This window comes from Spea bombifrons, chromosome 1 (assembly GCF_027358695.1).
Source record: "Spea bombifrons isolate aSpeBom1 chromosome 1, aSpeBom1.2.pri, whole genome shotgun sequence".
In the NCBI taxonomy this organism is placed as follows: Eukaryota; Metazoa; Chordata; class Amphibia; order Anura; family Pelobatidae; genus Spea; species Spea bombifrons.
In genome coordinates, this window is record NC_071087.1 from 98,730,185 (window position 1) to 98,749,685 (window position 19,501).

The 19,501-nt window shown below is 39.5% G+C and overlaps 1 protein-coding gene across 3 annotated transcripts in view; it reads right to left on the reverse strand.

Moving 5' to 3' along the window:
- The window catches only part of JAK2 (Janus kinase 2), a 78,470-nt gene that overhangs the window by 13,020 nt on the left and 45,949 nt on the right, over positions 1-19,501 (reverse strand). For all 3 annotated transcript variants that reach the window (XM_053466059.1, XM_053466067.1, XM_053466075.1), the window contains exons 4-8: positions 19,332-19,449; positions 5,470-5,615; positions 4,723-5,044; positions 4,024-4,143; positions 1,294-1,451 (exon numbers count right to left, since the gene is read on the reverse strand). In XM_053466059.1, coding sequence (XP_053322034.1) covers positions 1,294-1,451; positions 4,024-4,143; positions 4,723-5,044; positions 5,470-5,615; positions 19,332-19,449 — 864 coding nt within the window. The remainder of the gene's footprint in view (positions 1-1,293; positions 1,452-4,023; positions 4,144-4,722; positions 5,045-5,469; positions 5,616-19,331; positions 19,450-19,501) is intronic.

Genomic DNA, 19,501 nt, shown 5'->3' on the forward strand with positions numbered 1-19,501 from the left:
ACAGTCATGTTTTGCTATTATTTCAAAAGGAGTGCTTGGTAAGTGAGAATACTATTCCATGAATAGTGAATGAATGAATGAATGATAGGGACACTTAAGACAGGGTAATATAAATGTAGATTTTAAGAGAGGTATTTTTATTTTGTTTTTTGATTATCTTATCAAAAAACATCGAAGTAAGGAAAACATTCCCTTTTTAAAAAAAAGTTGTGAACTAACTGTGTTAAACTACCTTTTAACATAACATATGTTATGTAGCTTTGCTGTTCTTTTAAGTAAGAACATGGAAGGTTTTTATTTAGGACACTTTGGGGCTTGAATATACTTTGTTTCAGGGCTAATTGGAGCAATTACAGATTTCAATTGTCAGGCTTCAACTGCTGCCTAACATTTTGGCTATAGCATAGGAGCTGATGATTGTGCGCTGAGAACACTTTGTACAGCATTTCTTTCCCATGGTAACCTACATCTAGACATGTACTGCTTTTTACTAGACTAATTAGCAGTTATATTTTGGATTCCTCATAAAACATTCTGTGCGTTGGTGAGGAAACATGACAGTATCACCAGTTCCCAGGGAGCAGATCTGCAGCGTACTGGTACCATAACTCAAACTGCCCTAAAAGAAAATGGCACTAGTCAAAGTACTGCATATTAAATATACTGGTCCGGTACCCTTTACTAAATTCTTGAAATCCACCTTATTATTCAGTAGATTAGTGAATATGTCCTCGCCTCCACTTTTAATTAATGCAGCTCAAAGGTAATGCTCTATTAAACCTTTAACAGAAATATATCAAAGCTTGTCTCACATAAATGTATAATTATAGTGTAATCAGTTCATTCAGTACAATTACATGTCTAATAAGCAGGTTACTAACCAGCCGTATCACTTAAATATAAAATCTGGAGAAAAATTCCAGAAATAGCTTCTAAATAAGATGCCCTAATGGTAAAAGTACTTATGACTGAAAACCACCTTAGATGAGATGGAACAATCATCATTTACCTGTGAGAAAGCGAGGCTCTATCCACTGAACACTATCTCATAAGAGTTTAATGTTTCATTCAACACCGATAACATGCAAAGTATAAACTGTACATATGCCCAAAACATTATGCTGTATGTGTACCCTCTATATAAAAACCAAGCTTAACATACCATAAAAACATATGTAAAGGAAGCCAACTAATGCATTATAATAACATATAAAGTAGCAAAGTACACTTCCGTTTGGACAAAATAACCAACAACAATCCGGAAAACTCTGTATGTGGGTGTAGAATACTTACGAAACAGGGCCATGGCAGTGGCTCTGAATGCACTCCAGCACTCTGGGGGAGACTACCTCCTTACAAAGATAATGGTGTGCATCTGCCGTCAATCTGTAATACCCATCAACAAGTGACACAAACGAGAGGGCTTCCTTTAATGAAGAAAATTCCACCTCCTGGAATAAAATAACAAAATATGTTAGGACGGTCTTGGTGACATGTAAAGCCTACCCTTGTATTGACAAGAATGTAAGAAAGATAACGATATACTGTTCTAGAGGAGATGTTATTATAAATGTTTACTTATCTTCCTCACCCATCGCTTTACTAACACTTCTCCCCTCTGTCGGTCTCTTCACTGGCTGCCTGTGCGCTTCAGGATTCATTTCAAAATCCTCACTCTTACATTCAAAGCGGTTCCCCTACTTACATCTCCTCGCTCATCTCTAAATACACTCCTAACCGGTCTCTCCGCTCGTCCAGTGAGACTTCTCAAGGGCTACCCTAATCCTCTCCCCCTACCTTCAGTCCTTCAAAAAATCCCTAAAGACCTTCTTTGTGGACGCCTACAATCTTACGCATTAAAGCTCTCCTGTAATACTCATACTAGTGTGGCTGGTCTATCCCCAACAACTTAACTTTTGTGTAATACACCATAACCCACTTTAGATTGTGCGCTTGTTTGACCAGGGCCCTCCTTACTTCTGTAAGCCAAGTTGTTATGTTATATACTACAGCACTGTGGAATATGATGGTGCTGTATAAAACAATAAATCATAATAATTCTAGGAGTTATTTATAAAAGTGATCACTTTAAAAGTATTCATTTCATCATAGCAAACAATAAAACAATTCATGTGTTCAGAATTCGAACGAGAAAACAGTACCATAAAACAAACAAACAAAAAAATGCCATAATTGGCAAAGGAGATTGGCCCTGTTTTAAGCATATATCGCTTGGAAATATTATTATACTGTGCAAATATAGTATTGATTGTTGACATGTAGGAGGCTGGAAAAAAATTTAAATTCTCTGAAGTGTTGTCTATCAGTACTTTAAGGTGTAATAAGGGGTCATATAGGTACACTTTGCGTCTGGTGAGTGGGTAGAGCACGGTGTATGTTGTTTATTTTGTTCTTTATCCTAGAGAGAGACAGAGAAACCTGGGTGTGATCAGCAAAGCTGAGTAAGATAAGGAGAACAGATGGTTTCTTTAAAAAAAATAAAAATAATAATAATTCTAAAGAAAGAGAAAAATGAAAATGCTCTCCTCAAGGGTTAAAAAAAAAAATAAAAAAAAAAAAAAAAAATATATATATATATATATATATATATATATATATATATATATATCCGATACATATGTAATTATCCAGCTTTCACTATAGTCGACACAATAATCAGTACCCAGAGAGAATGGCTATGCTCTGCCAGAGCTTTGTTAACTGGCCAATCGGATGGGACATTTCAGGGTGTTTATCCTGATGATTCAGTCCTTAAATATGACAAAAGTACTATTTTCTGAATGGAGTTTCTAAAAATCTACAAGAAGCAAAGTTAAATAGAAAAGGAACAAAGTGTGACTCTTGTTAGAAGGGAAACAAGCGTGTTTCTCAGGAAGGAAAACGATGTTCTGTACATAGCTGTCACTGTGCAAGATAGTCGACTGATCACACAAAGAAATTGTCTGCCACAGGAAACCTGACTTTTGCTAGATCTGCAACACGTTCCATACCGCACCACACCACAAGATTATCTCTGTTGTAAAACAAGGCTTCAGAAAGGATGGGTTACACTTTGCAGCCGTTCCGTTATACTAATGTCTTCATAATAATAGACATCAATATCTTGAATTTTGCCAGTAATAGGCAGTACATTTCCATTCATTTGGTGGCTTTCACGACCTTATACAAATGAACCTTACAAGCCAAAGAACACTAGTCTGACATGCCAATAGGCATCTACATCTTCTTACACCCCACTCTTCCCTTTTATCGGTCCGGTTCGCAGACTTGGAAAAGGTCCATGTGTGGCCCCGAAGAATATGATATGTGCTGTCTCTGATATATATATCCGAGGGTTCTCAGAGCTTGTACCTACAAGCTTGTATTTACTCTAATCTTAGAAGCTCACAAAAACGGGCAGATTATAAGTGCTCATAAGAAAACATACTTGTGGATCAAAGATAATTGCAGGTATCTCAATAAACAATATATTTTAAGTTAAGGTTTTCCAATGGAACCCCAACTTCTGGTAAACACAGTTAAGGAGTATCTACTTAAGTTACATTTGGGTGTCAGGTTCTACTCAATTAGGAAGCTGCCAGGCATGCTGATCACCCTCCCAAGTGGCCAGTGAAACATGAATGAAAGACTCATTGCTTTTGATACTAACTGGCAGCCATCAGATGAGCTATATTTTCTTCTCTGATAAATAAATAAATCAGACACAACTAGCAAACATTTTGCGCAGTGGTGGCATCTAAATTACTTTAAAAATATGCCAAATATGCTCAAGTGATTTGTTTAGGGGGCAGTGAGGATCTTAATGTCCTTGACAGGGCCAGTTATCATGCCGCAAGGACGCTTACAAACATTAACGTTCTCGTGGTTAAAAGATATGGGAAAACACTGGGTCAGTATGTGCCGATTCTTCTTTTAATGTTTTCATTTTCACTAAAAATAGTAACCCTTTTTGATAAACAGTGACATAGTCACCTATTTAAAGCACTACCAGTAGACACTTACCAGAATCTTGCTGTCTAGTTTGTTGATGGTAACAACCCTGCTCTCGGTGGATTCGTCGTTGCTCGCTTGTTTGATGCTGATGTCTACAATCTCTGGGAAATCGCAATAACTCTGCAGATCCTAAGATTAGAGACTGTATGTTAACAGGCAATTTACTCAATCATCACTAACACTGTTATATAGGCGTGTGTGTGTGTGTGTGTGTGTGTGTGTGTGTGTGTGTGTGTGTGTGTGTGTGTGTGTGTGTGTGTATAGAAACATATTATATAAAGTGCGAAAACAAAAAACACATAGTTCAGGCAATTGGTTGGCATGTGAAAACAAATATAATTTAAAAAATTAGGAGATAGGAAGTCCACCCAAGGGTATGCATACGTTGGGGGCCATGTATAATGATTACATATTTTTAAATACAAATGTGGTAAACATCAAAAGATTTCCATGGCGACTGCACAACTTTTAACACTTTGCACTAGAATTGGCTTTAATGCATTCCCAACATCTGCCTCGTTACACAGGGCTGCAGGAATTGTTGGAGGAATGCAAATGAAATATTAATTCTCCACTGCAATCAAAGGGTAGCCTAGAGTGATCATAACCCAAAGCTTTCATTAATTCATATGGCTACTGTAAATATTCATCCATTCCTGCTATTATATATATTAGAAAATCTAATTTAAAAAAAGATCAAATGAATACCTGGTCAGTGAGTGCTCTTCTCTCTTTCGATTTCCCTCTTGACAGCTGGATGCCGTTATTTGCGGAAACCACTATGGTCGCAAAAATCTCTTCCCCTCCGCCCTCCTTGCCTGGCTCCTTTACTTCAAAGTGTTCCGAATAGAAGTCTGACTGAAGGGTCTCAAGATTAATGAGATACTTCAGTTTTAAGTCTCTGGCAGTAGCTTTACATTGGCTGAACTGTTGAATAAACTTGCGGAACCTATACTTAATTCTTTTGCGAGTCAAAATGTGGTAGTCCTGGATTTTTGCTCGAATACACTTGGGTAAAAATTTCTTGTAGCTGCACAAAAAAAACAAAAAAACATTATTGGCGATTCCTATAGTTTGTTATAGTTATAATGTTGGGCCACTGTTTTAAGATTATTATTAAGACTAACATTTTTTTTCACGCTAGACCCCCTTGGTTCCTGTTATAATTACTATATTGTATGTTCGAGTTTCCCCATAGTTAATCTTCTTAAAGAGCCCATAGCCAGTGTATGACACTGCAAAAAACTTTAAATAAAAAGAAGCTCCTCTTAAGGTTATCAATATATGAAAAAGGAATATCAAGAGAGCTGTTTAGACGTCTGTTTGCTATAGAATAGGCACTCCTATACTACTAACATTAACATTTGCAGAAGGGATCATCAAATTTCCCTTCACAGTTCTGAAGACTGAACATAAGTTCTATTTAATATCTGGTGAATAAATATATCAGGTTACCTGATGGCATTGTAGATGTCTAGTGGGCTTTGCTGTTTTTCACTGGCCATGCGCATCATGTCCAGAACTGCCATTCCAAGGCATTCCTCTTGCGCTTCATGTGTGACAGGTACCTCGATCCAGCCATTGACAAAGTCATCTCTCCACTGAAATGAGACAGCAAATTGACACACTTTAATATGCTATGTCACTAGTAGTGCACGCGCCTTCAGGCAATGTATACAGAATATACATTTTAGGAATATAAAACCTGTTTAGAAATCTCTAGCCTCAAATATTACAAAAACAATCTATTTTTTCCTTATTTATTTTACAGGAGTGGTTCGATAAATCTGCACTCTTCGCATAACCTAGAAACATAATTTCACAGCAAATAAGAACTATTTGGCCCATCTAGTCTGCCCATTTTTCCTGATGCAAGGGACTCAAACCCCCATCAGTCCCGGCCTGGCCCCATAGTGAGGACAGCCCTATGTCTATCCCATGAATGTTTAAATTCCCTCACTGTATTAACCTCCATCACTTCTGCTGTTCCATTTATCTACTACCCTCTCAGTAAAGTAGAACTTCCCACCCTGTAGTTTTAGACTATGCCTTCTTGTTCTAACATTGCTTTTCCTTTCAAATAAACTTGCTTCCTGTACATTGTTAAAGCCATTTAAAGGTTTCCATTTCATCTCTCCTCTCTCTTCTTTCATCCAAGCTGTACATATCAAGATCCTTTAATCTTTCTTAATATTTTCTATCTTGCAAAACACCATTTTTGTAGCCCTCCTCTGAATTCTCTCCAATGCGTCAGTATCCTTCTGGAGATGGGGTTTCCAGAACTGTACACAATACTCTAGGTGAGGCCTGACCAGAGATCTGCAAAGGCAGAAGAACCACCTCCCTCTTTCCGCTACCAATACATTTATACCTCTCGCTATACAACCCTGCTTGCTTTTTCCCCGACTCCTTATTGCATTGCCTGCTCACCTTTAAGTCCTCGGAAGCAATTACTTCTAAGTCATTGACAGAATAATGCTATATTCTGAATTGGGCTTTACATCCCAATTGCATTGTTTTACATTTAGCAATATTAAACTTCAGCTGCCACACTCGTGACCATTCTTCTAATTAACTTAAATCATTTGCCATTTGACTTGCTTTACCTTGTTGCAGACCTTCGTATCATCTGCAAAAAGACATACCATGCCATTAAGACCTTCTGTAATATTACTAATTAAAACATTAAAAGGTGTGGGTTCCAATATTGGCCCCTGAACTACATCACTAATAACAAGACCTCCTGCTGAATATACACCATTAACTACAAACATCTGCCTCATGGCACTCAGCCATTGCCCTATCCATTCAACTACTTTGATATCCAAGCCCAAAGATTGCAATGTATAGGTAATTCTTCTATAAGGGACAGTGTTGAATGCCTTACTAAAATCTAGACAGTCGATATCTACAGCTCCTCCCTGGTCTATTATCTCAGTTACCCAGTCAAGAAAAATAGTAGTAAACCTGTGCGGTTTCTGAGCAGGGAAACCATTTACTTCCAGATACTTAACAATCCTATCCTTTAGCATGGTTTCCATTAATTTGCCAACCACTGACATAAGGCTACTCCTGCCAAAACACAGTTGAAGCTCTTTTGTTGAAGAGTTGAAGCACCCTTGTTTTATATGTCACCCTATTTCTTTTTTGCCAACAAGGGTCCCTTCACCTTCCGCTGAAAAACAGAACAGAACTATTTATTTAAGCAGTCGGGTAGATCTTTATCCTCATTGATATAATGCCCTTCATTTGTCTTGGTTTGCCCAGTTTAACATTTTCTTCTCTCACGTATATATCTAAAAAAAGGCATCATCACACATTTCTGTTACACTAGAATGTTTCCCCTCGTGTGTGTTTTGGTGAATCTAATAATGCGCTTTGCATCCCTAAGCTTTGCTTTATATTTCTTGCCTTCAAACTAGTACTTTTCTATATCATATAGCTTCCCAAAGCTATGCCCTGTGCTGCTTATATATTCTATTTTAAAAACGACAATCCAGTGTCCCAGGCAGCACATTCAACAAAGAATGTATATTAATGTAGTTTTTCGGCACTTCACTATGCAGTCATGAAACCTAGTGGTGAGAAGAAGAAGACAAAGAAAAAAAAAGCTGGGGAGATGCAGAAAGGGTAACTTCGTATGGGGAGGAGGGGAATTATGGAGAATGCCTCACGTATTTGCAATGGAGATAATATGTAAGTTTAAAGGGGTCACTTTAGCTGTCATATGTGGATACAATAGGCGCAGTGTCCCTTTAAATTTGTTTTTATTTAATAAAAAAACCATAACAGTTAAATGGCCTTCTAAAAAAATTCAGTATGACTCAATTGTGTAAAATTTGGAGGAAACTAGCTTCTTTAGGCTGTATCCATAATCAGTGTCCACGTATTAGTCATAGGCCTTGCAAAATAGGTTTTGGCTTGTTTGTGCATGCAAGCCTGATTAATAACCGCAACTATTGAGCTGGAAGGCCTGGATGTTTTACAGGGAGGTCAGTATAAATAGCACAAACCAGCTTGTGTTTGGCTACAATTAGCTAGTCAAATGCGTCTTACAATGCTTTCTTTTTATTGTAGTTGCAACACTAATCGCAGACTCTGCGATATTCCGATATATACATTTACTGAGATAAGTTCACTTGAGCTGCCGCACTGGCGTCAGTATGGAGATTGCATAGTCAAGAACTCTAATATAGCTTTATAGACGCAAGTTCCTTGTTTTCAGCCATTGCCCACAAACTGAACAGCCAAATGCTACCCTGCACAGTTCTCATACAGACCCTTTATCGTCAGAAAACCCCGTAGGTTTCTATTTATCATAACTAGCAATTTCCATGGTCACTTGACTAGCGCAACTCATTCTCGCTTATATAAATTTAAATCGTTTAAGCCATAATGTAAAATTGATGGTTAGGTTGGTATCATTCACATTAAAGATCAGCTAATGGGACTTCCACCAACATCGCAGAGAGCTCAATGGGAAAGGAAAGGTTGCAGGTGCCACGCAACCTGACTCTGGGCCAGTAACACCATGGGGTATTTATGATATCATTATTTACAAAATTAATTTTGATCCATACAGGAAAGGTTAAACACAGAAGAATAATGGCTGGGAACATCGGCAGGTTGACTTTTCACAAAGAAGAATATCAACTATCTAAGATCAAAATTTTTAATAGACCCTGGACACTATTTTCTGAGCTTGTAAAGTTATAATAAATACTTAAATTAAATGGGGAACATTCCCTCGGTACTATCACTGCATATGATAGTATGCCAACGCTTACAGAGGAACCCATGCAATACTGTCCAATGTTTTATGAAAAGGCCTCCGGCAACATTTACTTTTTCTTATTTTGTACTTTTGTTTAAATTTAACTGGTGGCCATTTTTTGCCTTGTTAAAATGATTTCCAAATTAATTTTGTTGAAATTGTTCATAAATGCCTCAACACAGATATTAGATTTATGTTGCAATGTTTTGTTTTTATTGGGTACACTGTTTTTTGCTCTAGTTATTGGTCATAAAATTCAATAAAACCTTGACTTTCAAAAACATAATATAGGGATTATATATAAAACTAAACTGACAGAAACTCAAATACGCTTTTAAAGAAAGAACACTTGACTCAAAATATGACAGGTCATCCTGTATTCTAGAGAAAGCAGAGGGAGAAAAATTAAAGCACAACAGCATAATTCAATTAGGCTATTCATAGGTAATCGTGTCCTAATTATCAAAGACAATGTCAAACTTCACACCGTACAATATGCACACAATTTTTCACTATTATACTCAACAGTAACATGTGCAGACATTAATATCAATGAGTTTTTGTTTTGTGGTCTTCTCCAAGTCAAGAGAGGAGGTGGCAACCCACGTTAACCCTGACTATTTGAAACTAACCGTAATTCATTGTTTACTTACATAATTCTCTCAGTATTAACATATGATCTCAAATCTCTGAGGAGGATGAAGGCTTCAATATTTAGCATTGAGGTACAGACATATATCACAAGAATGTCATGAATGTTCCATTAAGGCACTGTTAGGGCTAAGGGGCACAGAAATTATTTTCCCAGGACCTAACAAATCTAATTCAGACCATAAAAAACATGTCTCCATGGATCCTTTAGGTCATACCCGGAACTCGCATTATGCTAGGGATGGGGGTAATTAACTCTGGTGAGGCAAAGGCTGGAGATGTCATAAGAGGTCACAAATGGGGACCAGTTGGCAAATTTCTGAGGAAGACCACTTCTCAATCTCCTACTACTCTATAATCTACTTTTATGTTCAACATTGGAGAGTTTAGTAAAGTTGAAATTGAATTCCCAAGTGGTCTGTCACATTTGCTTATTTTTAATCAAATCCACAGCGTTTAAAAACAACTCAAACAAAAATGTTCCACTGGGAAATGTTTAGTTGCGTCACTGCAGTTGAGAAACATGCCTTACTTAGACTTTTACTTCTCTATAAATCAGAATTACTTACGGTCCCTGTAGGGTTTGTGCATGCCATTTCTGCTTCTACCCAGCACACACATTGCAATAAATCCACAGCATTAAACCCAAAGCAAATGTGTAACATATCTGTCATAGGCTCTCAGGGCCCCTTTGTGACTTTTTCATGGGTAGATCCTCTCATGTCATTGTCTCTGCCCTATGGCGAAGATGCTGATTGTTGTTGATTGGTTCAGGCAGTCTTTGCAGGGTTGCGCGCTGGTGAGAGAACTTTGGGTCTGGAAATTAATTAATCCTCTAGTTGTGACATACCTCAGTTTTCTTGTATTCCTTTACTAAATATACTAAATACGTCCAAAACAACTATTTCGACGGCAAAACGAGATACAGTGGGGCAAAAAAGTATTTAGTCAGCCACCAATTGTGCAAGTTCTTCCACTTAAAAAGATGAGAGAGACCTGTAATGTTCACCATAGGCACACTTCAACTATGAGAGACAGAATGGGGGCAGAGAATACAGGAAATCACATTGTAGGATTTCTAATGAATTCATTGGTAAATTCCTCGGTAAAATAAGTATTTGGTACCCTACAAACAAGCAAGATATCTGGCTCTCACAGACCTGTAACATCTTCTTTAAGAGTCTCCTCTGTCCTCCACTCGTTACCTGTATTAATGGCACCTGTTTGAACTTGTTAACAGTATAAAAGACACCTGTCCACAACCTCAAGCAGTCACACTCCAAACCCCACTATGGCCAAGACCAAAGAGCTGTCGAAGGACACCAGAAACAAAATTGTAGACCTGCACCAGGCTGGGAAGGCTGAATCTGCAGTCGGCAAGCAGCTTGGTGTGAAGAAATCAACTGTGGGAGCAATTATTAGAAAATGGAAGGCATACAGGACCACTGATAATCTCCCTCGATCTGGGGCTCCACGCAAGATCTCACCCCGTGGTGTCAAAATGATCACAAGAACGGTGAGCAAAAATCCCAGAACCACACGGGGGGGGCCTAGTGAATGACCTGCAGAGAGCTGGGACCAAAGTAACAAAGGTTACCATCAGTAACACACTACGCCGCCAGGCACTCAAATCATGCGGTGCCGGACGTGTCCCCCTGCTTAAGCCAGTACATGTCTGGGCCCGTCTGAAGTTTGCTAGAGAGCATTTGGATGATCCAGAAGAGGATTGGGTGAATGTCATATGGTCAGATGAAACCAAGGTAGAACTTTTTGGTAGAAACTCAACTCGTCGTGTTTGGAAGAGAAAGAATGCTGAGTTGCATCCAAAGAACACCATACCTACGGTGAAGCATGGGGGTGGAAACATCATGCTTTGGGGCTGTTTTTCTGCAAAGGGACCAGGACGACTGATCCATGTAAAGGAAAGAATGAATGGGGCCATGTATCGTGAGATTTTGAGTGAAAACCTCCTTCCATCAGCAAGAGCATTGAAGATGAAACGTGGCTGGGTCTTTCAGCATGACAATGATCCCAAACACACCGCCCGGGCAACGAAGGAGTGGCTTCGTAAGAAGCATTTCAAGGTCCTGGATCCTGGAGTGGCCTAGCCAGTCTCCAGATCTCAACCCCATAGAAAACCTTTGGAGGGAGTTGAAAGTTGCCCAGCGACAGCCCCAAAACCTCACTGCTCTAGAGGAGATCTGCATGGAGGTATGGTCCAAAATACCAGCAACAGTGTGTGAAAACCTTGTGAAGACTTACAGAAAACGTTTGACCTCTGTCATTGCCAACAAAGGGTATATAACAAAGTATTGATATGAACTTTTGTTATTGACCAAATACTTATTTTCCACCATAATTTGCAAATAAATTCTTTAAAAATCAGACAATGTGATTTATGGACTTTGTTGTCTCATTCTGTCTCTCATAGTTGAAGTGTACCTATGGTGAAAATTACAGGCCTCTCTCATCTTTGTAAGTGGGAGAACTTGCACAATTGGTGGCTGACTAAATACTTGTTTGCCCCACTGTATACCTGCGCCAACAGCATGCTGAATAGAGAAATGTGCTATGAAGCCGAAAGGGGCAGCACTTAGTGGCTCTATGCAGATGGATGTTGAGGAGATATGGCATTTAAACCAACGGAATATATAAGTAAACAAAACCTAGCAGAAGTTATCTTTAACTTTCACAAATCATGTTCTCTTTTCAGAATTAAACTTCCTTAAAATGAGCACTGCGAGAACTTGTTGGCCCCTCACTGTGGCCCCTTTGCAAAACCACTGTATACTAAACAGAGTTGCGGAAACAATATAGTTCTGTAAAATAGAAGAAGGTGTGTGCCAGAGATGACAAAGAAAAGCCACAGTGCTTCCTCTTTTGTATGCGGTTTAAAGAACTGCAATGCTCTTACAAAAACGAACAACTGTGAAACAATGTAAACAATTACTATATGAAGGGGAGTTTGCTGTTCAAACGTTATGTTAGGGAGCAGAAAATCTTTATAAACGGGTCAAATCTCTATGCTGCCAAGAAAAATCCAATGTATGGAAGTTTCATCAATGAATCTAGGCCAATCCTAATGCATATGTCTGCTGTAGCATCTATAATGTTGGAACCACCACTATAAGGTTATGTGAAGTGTAAAGTGCTGCATACACCTGTTGGATTTTAAGGATTAAAAGGCATTTAATGACACATACATTTGTAACTGTGTTTTTAAGGCAGTGAGAACTCTGTATAGTCCAAGACGAAGCTGCATGTTTGGGTCTACATTCAAATGCTCTACAGAGACGATCGTGCAGATGACAATACACAGCTATTTTTCTCATAGTGGCCTCCTCACTCACACAATGGTTCTCCTCATAGCAAAGAAGGTCATAGCTTTCACCAAATCAACATAGAAAAAGATGTAAAGTGACTTTAAACTTTCAGGACCTTGGAGGTCTCTCCTACAGATGGAACTGAGCATGTACTCAAACGCAAAACAGATGAAGATCATCAGAAGTGCATCAGCTATAAGAACAAAAGAACCAGACCTACACTGTTTGAAGAGTAAAGTAGCATCAATAATAGGATCATAGAGGATTATAATGCTTGTTCTTCTGTTTTCATTCTAGGCATACTAGACACAATGCTTCCTCTCCCGGAAACACACTGTCTGGTGCAATAATCCATTTTCGTTGCAGTCACATTGGTACTGATGAGCGCTGGTGTCCCGTCTGTTTAAACTTCTGTCGTGAGTATGAAATTTATACACGGAAGTTGCATTTATCAGAACGCAGTTTGGCATTTGCATTAATCAGGGAATCTTTTTCCACTGTGCAGACTCTAGACAACAACATATAGCGCCATTTTATCAGGGGTACTGCTGGACATCAAGCTAAAAGGAACACTCCAGGCATCATATACATTTTAATGCCTCTTTACATTTACATAGTGCCCCCCTTGGAAATGCATTGGAGGATTATGGAGAACCAAAGGACTTTTACATTTTCACATTTAAACCTCACCCAGTTTATATCTGCTACTAAAGCAGAAATACAAAAAAGGGCTCATTTACAATAATTCGGCAATCTATGTGAACACAAAATATAAAATTCCAGTCTCTTTAGACAGAATGCTCAGTATATGAACCATATTAACATTCTTCCAGGGGAAAAAACAATTATTAGCAGCAAAAGTAAAGAGCTCTAAATTTCAGCCCTGAAAAAATTAAATACATACAAGAATAGTGTATGCCATATGACTAAACATCAGTTAAAACTTGTCTAGTATTAATCATAACCACAAATATCACTCGTCCATGAATCAAAATTACCATTCAGAGTTATGCAACCCAATTTAAAAAGAAACACATTCAAGTAGAGAACACAATGACTTTAAAAGAGAGTCCGGCGCCCCTAAGACGCCCAAAAAAGTGGCAGTGGCTAAGGAGTCATGGGATCTTCCACTGCCGATACCCTCCAAAGTTCATTATACAAACATGTTATATGGTTTCTTTCTATGCAGGTCATCTAGTACTTCAACTATGACAATGATCTCGCTCTCTCTTAGCAGACTCATTAGCAGACTTAATGCTCATTGTATCCAAGTTGCTGTTTTCATATTAACCCGTGGCATATATAAAGATGTATATCTTTACATGATGCATATAAAGATATGCGTCATTTGACTTTTAGTTTTGCAAATGCAAACTCCAAAAGAGCCAGTAAATGTCTGATACACATTTACTGTTTTGGATTACAACAATGAAGGAGGTGTGCAAATGCTTGCACTGAAAAGTTGCCAGAATACACAGGCAGAATCCCAAGTAAATAGTCTGTAACTCCTATGTACTTAGGACCGCAAAATGGTTATCTCCAGACCTGGGAACTCCCTGGATTTACTCGGAGGCTCCATAAATAAACTCAAAGAGTTGAATACTAGGCCAGTTGTACTTAATCTCCAAACGCACTAACCCACCCAGAGACCCACACATCCCACCAAGGCTACACCCACTACTTCGCCCTTTGACGTCTACTTCGGGCTAGTCCTGCCCCCTTATGATGACCACAACCCCCCTTGCTGTTGCCTACAAGACATGTATGAGAAAGCTCCAGGGGCATGGAGCAGGAGTTGCCAGGTATGATCACGTCCCACAGTGTATTAACGAAACAGTGCCAATACATGGGGAAAGGGCATGGAGCGGGGGGGGGGGCTTCGACAAATTTGGTTTGGATTTAGGAGCCAACTAATCTTTCTTCCCAAATGTTTTCATTTTCATTTATTGTCCCCTTTGTCTGCAGTTAAAGAATGTTTACTGGGGCAATATGACATAAAACACCTTTCTTCTGTGCTGCACCACTATACAATACTGCATTCACCCCCTTCATGTATGTTATTCTTACACTTACACATGATAATATCTTATGCTCACAAACACTAACAATTTACATTAACACACACTATCATACACTAATACACACTATATGCTGACACACACTCATGCTAAAGCCATACTGTAACACAAACACCACCATATATGCTAGCACCACACTCTCATACACATGCACATACACTATCCAACAACTTATATGTGTATAGTGTTAGCCAGTGTGCATAAAAGTACATACTTTAACACACATTTAATCTGGCACTATAAATTTATACACACACACTGACTACAGCACTATATATTTACACACTGACTCGTGCATCATCTATCGTGAGGCGCCCAGAGAGGACACACAACGTGCATTATGTGACCTTGTTGGACGCCTCACAGGAAAGGGTAGGGTGCAGTGTTCACGATGGTTTTTACTCTCGTCTGGCAAAACCCTGAAAGTGGTTTCTAGTTGCCATGGTGACCTGGTACCAGGGATTTGTCGAGGCCTGGCATAGAATAAGTAGCTGGTTTTTTTAACCCACAACTGTCCGCTCAGGTGGACAGACAGAGGTTAACAGGTTTGAGGATGCACTGATGACACTTTCACTCAATGGGTGAAATCATGGCTATATGTTTATTAACCAAATCAAAATACATTCACAAAAACCAGCTAAAAGAAGAGTGAATTATATGCTTACGTCCCTTCCTCCACCTGGGGAGAGATTCAAAGGCATTACAAACTGGTCTATTTGCTGGAAGGGTCCCACTTTTATATCTTTCAGTAATACATAAATGTTTATATAACCGTCTGTGTATTCATGCTCATTAGCTATTGTTTAGAAATGTTGCGGTTAGTTAGAAAAGAACAAAAGAGGATTCTCCTGCTGTACTCCCTATCCTGTCAGTCAGGATTCTTAGACACCCAACATTCCAGGTTCAAGGACATGTTTAGCTGTGTTCAGCCACATTACAACTTTCTACACAAAAAACATTTTAATTTAAAGCTCCTGTTATACAGAGAGTAACTGTTGAGGAAAGGGTTAATATTCTGTTTTCCAAATAACCATAACAGCCTTTTGCGTAACAATTCACTCCCGGCCACTACACTGGTAAAACTACAGGAACGGGCTTGCATCTTTTAAACTAATGGGCTCACCTAGCTCCGGTATTTCAAAACCATATTTCACGTTTGGCAAACACACACACATCATGCACCATCTCATATGGCCATCAAAAGGAACTTTCTAGAAAACCCAAGTAGAAAGTATCCAGCATCTTGCCTGTTCTGTCAAAGGACTATGTAACCTTGGACAATTCAATAGAAAAAAGTAAAACAACAAAGATGAATAGATTCTGGTCATTGTCCAAAGCCTCCAAAACCACAGCAGCCCTAAGTTATGTGCACACAACTTGTTCTGCTGCCTTATAGAATATATGTCTTAACCTATGGCACAGTTAGCATGGAGAAACATTCCTCAGCCCACTATTGTGTACCCCTAGTGAAACTTCAGGCCTTGTTTAATTTTGAATGTTAATATCTGACATCAAGCAACGATCTGCTTGGCGTACTTTTTAACAGAAACATGAGAATCATTGAAAAAAGTAAGATTCCATATAAGATTTATGGTCACTTTAAAGCTGCTATATGGAGGTGCGTACCTATAGTATTTAGTGCAACCCCCCCAAGAATATTTATTGCACAAATTCATAAACTGCTTTATCCCAAAGTGTTTCTCCTCCCTTCTGCACCCCAGGACCTGCGTAGTTGATCCCAGGGTGATCTAGTGGGGTGTTTTCACGAGGGGACACACAACACTCTCCAGAGTGCGGCTATCTAGCAGCGTATTTGAAGAACACACTGAACGTGTTACCCAGAAGAGCATCAGCACAGACTTGCCACACAGACAGAGCTCAGCACTCCGCAGAGGACTCCGGCTGAATGCAGGAGCGTAACTAGAAACCACAGGGTGCTGGTGCAAAAAACTGCCTTGGGGCCCTCCAAAGTCATTAAGTAACATGTCCCACACTGCCATCTGTTTGGTTTTGGAGAGACAGAGTTTCAGGAAATGTGCAGAGATCGAGGTAGAGATAGATAAAAGGCAGTTAGTGACACAATCTTAGACAGAGGGAGAGAGATCAGAAGAGGATAGATAGATCTGGGTGTCATTAGCATACGGTGGTATTGAAAGCCAAAGAAAGTTATAAGTTTGCCAAGTGAGGAAGTGTAAAGAGAGAACAGAAGGGGTCCTAGAACTGAGCCTTGGGGGACTACGATAGAGAGGGAGACAGAGACGCCGAAGATACGATCAGAGAGGTAAGAAGTGAATCAGGAGAGAACAGTGTCACGGAGACCAAGACCATGAAGAGTTTGAAGGAGAAGAGGGTAGTCCACAGTGTTGAAAGTAGCAGAAAGGTCCAGTAGGATTAGCACTGAGTAGTGACCCTTGGATTTAGCAGTGAGTAGGTAACTTGTAACTTTAGTAAGGGCGGTCTTAGTGGAGTGTCAAGAGCGAAAACCAGATTGAAGAGGGTCAAGCAGGGAGTTGGAATCAAGAAACTTGGCTAGTTTGGCATAAACAATAAACGAAGATGAGAGATGTGACGGTAATTGGACAGATCCGTTGAGTCAAAGGAGGGCTTGGAGTAATGGTAGCATGCTTGAAGGAGAATAGGACAGATCCAGTAGTGAGGGAGAGGTTGAAGATGTGAGCTAGAGTAATGGGACAAAAGTAGATGAAAGGGACTGAGTGAGATGGGAAGGGATCAGGTGGTTGAGCAAGAGGAAAGAAGAAGAGCATGTACATCATCTTCAGTGACAGCAGAGAATTTAATGTGGTGAAGGAAGAAGAGGTAAGGGGGTAGAAGGGTACATAGTCAGAAGGAGGGTGAGGGCAGGGTGGGGACTGTGCAGATGAGGGAGGTGAAGTAGGTTTCCTTAGCAAGGGTGAGAGCATAGTAGGAATGTAACATTAATTTATAGTTCAGAAAGTCAGACATTGAATGAGACCTCTGCCAACTAAGTTCAGCAGTACAGGAACAACGTTGTACGTGTCGGGTTACAGTTGTGTGCCAGGATTGGAGACGCGAACGTTGTGAAAAGCGAATAGTAACTGGGGCTAAATCCTCAAGAGCAGATGTGAGAGTGGAGTTATAGACAGATGTAGAGGTGTTAGGGCACGTCATGTTTCAGATAGGAGAGAGTAGAGGGAGTAAATCGGTTGAGAATTTCTGAAGGCTAATAGAGCTGAGATCTCTGGTTAGGCGAGGTTGGGGTGCAAGGGAACAAGTAGGAGGCAAGGTTAGAGAGCAGGAAAGGAAGTGGTGGTCAGAGAGGGGGAAATGAGGAATTAGAGAAGTTAGTGAGAGAGCACATGCCAGAAAAAATAAAGGTCCAGGGTGTGACCATCATCATGAGGTAGGGAGTTTATATGTTGTGCGAGATCAAAAGAGTAGGTAATAAGACATTTTCGAAGCCATGAGACTATTTCCAATGCAATGAAAAGCTGTATAAGGCCATTATACATGTTAACGTATAATAATAATCAGCTATGCAGAAATAATAATACAAGTGGGGCATGCATGCGTCTCTTTTTTACGGTTTTTGTACGTTCTCTGGGGTGCGGTACAAATAAATCTAATTAAAAAAAAAAGGAGAAGCTATGTGATGCAACCGAAGCATAACGACAATCTTGCAAAACAGGCGAGATAAAAATAAATAATTGTCCCTCTGTCCTGGTTTCATCATCCATCGCAGTAAAACAACAAGGGCAGAAAAAGATGAGTTACATCCAGAAAACACCAGCTGCCAACCTTATTACTGTTCTATAATTAGTCAATGGCCCTTTCTACTCATGAAACTAATTATGCTGTCTTTTTCCACTATGAGTGAAAAAAACTGCATGTTGACATGTGACTAAACCGCTGACATAAACATGGGAGAAAATAAGCTTGAATGTTTGGGCTCTACACCATAACCACACATGACAAGGTATGGCCTCTTTGCTCTGTGCTGCTTTACCTAATCAGATCTAGCTAGCGCTTGCTAAACTGCAATGTCCATGATCTTTGTAGTGTTCTTTTTTATTTAGTCAAAGTCTGGTCGAGCACTGTAGCGCTGGATTCTCTTCTCTGGGAGGTCTCTTCAGGTTGGAGGCTTCTAGTAAAGTGACATTAATGGTGCCATTTACTTCCATCTTATAATGAAAGAGCACATTTATTGTAGTGCTTTGGTGCTTAAGATGCTAGCTTTTGACTGAAAACAGATAGTGTCCAATTCATCTTTCATTTGAAACAACTGCAGGAGGAGCAGTCAAGTCTTGTAATGTTTACAAACCTTTTTCAACTTCCCTGGGTTTGCTAAGGCATTACTATAGTGCCTGAAGAAACGGACAATCCTACATCCTAGAAGATACAATCACTTCAACCAGATTATTTCTATTGCTACAAGATTAACGCAGGAGTGTCTGATCTTTTTCTACCACAAACTGTTAGGAAACGATAAAGAGTAAAATGTTTCATACAAACCTGGGCAAACAAGTATGACATGACAGAGTCATCAAGAACAGGACTCTCAGATCCTTTTGTAACCCCGTGTCGAAAGGCTCTGCAGCTTCCGCTTCCATACCAATGGGGAAAATAAAACCTGCAGGGAAAGTAAGAAATTAAACTACTAGGGGGAAAAAAGAGCGACACAG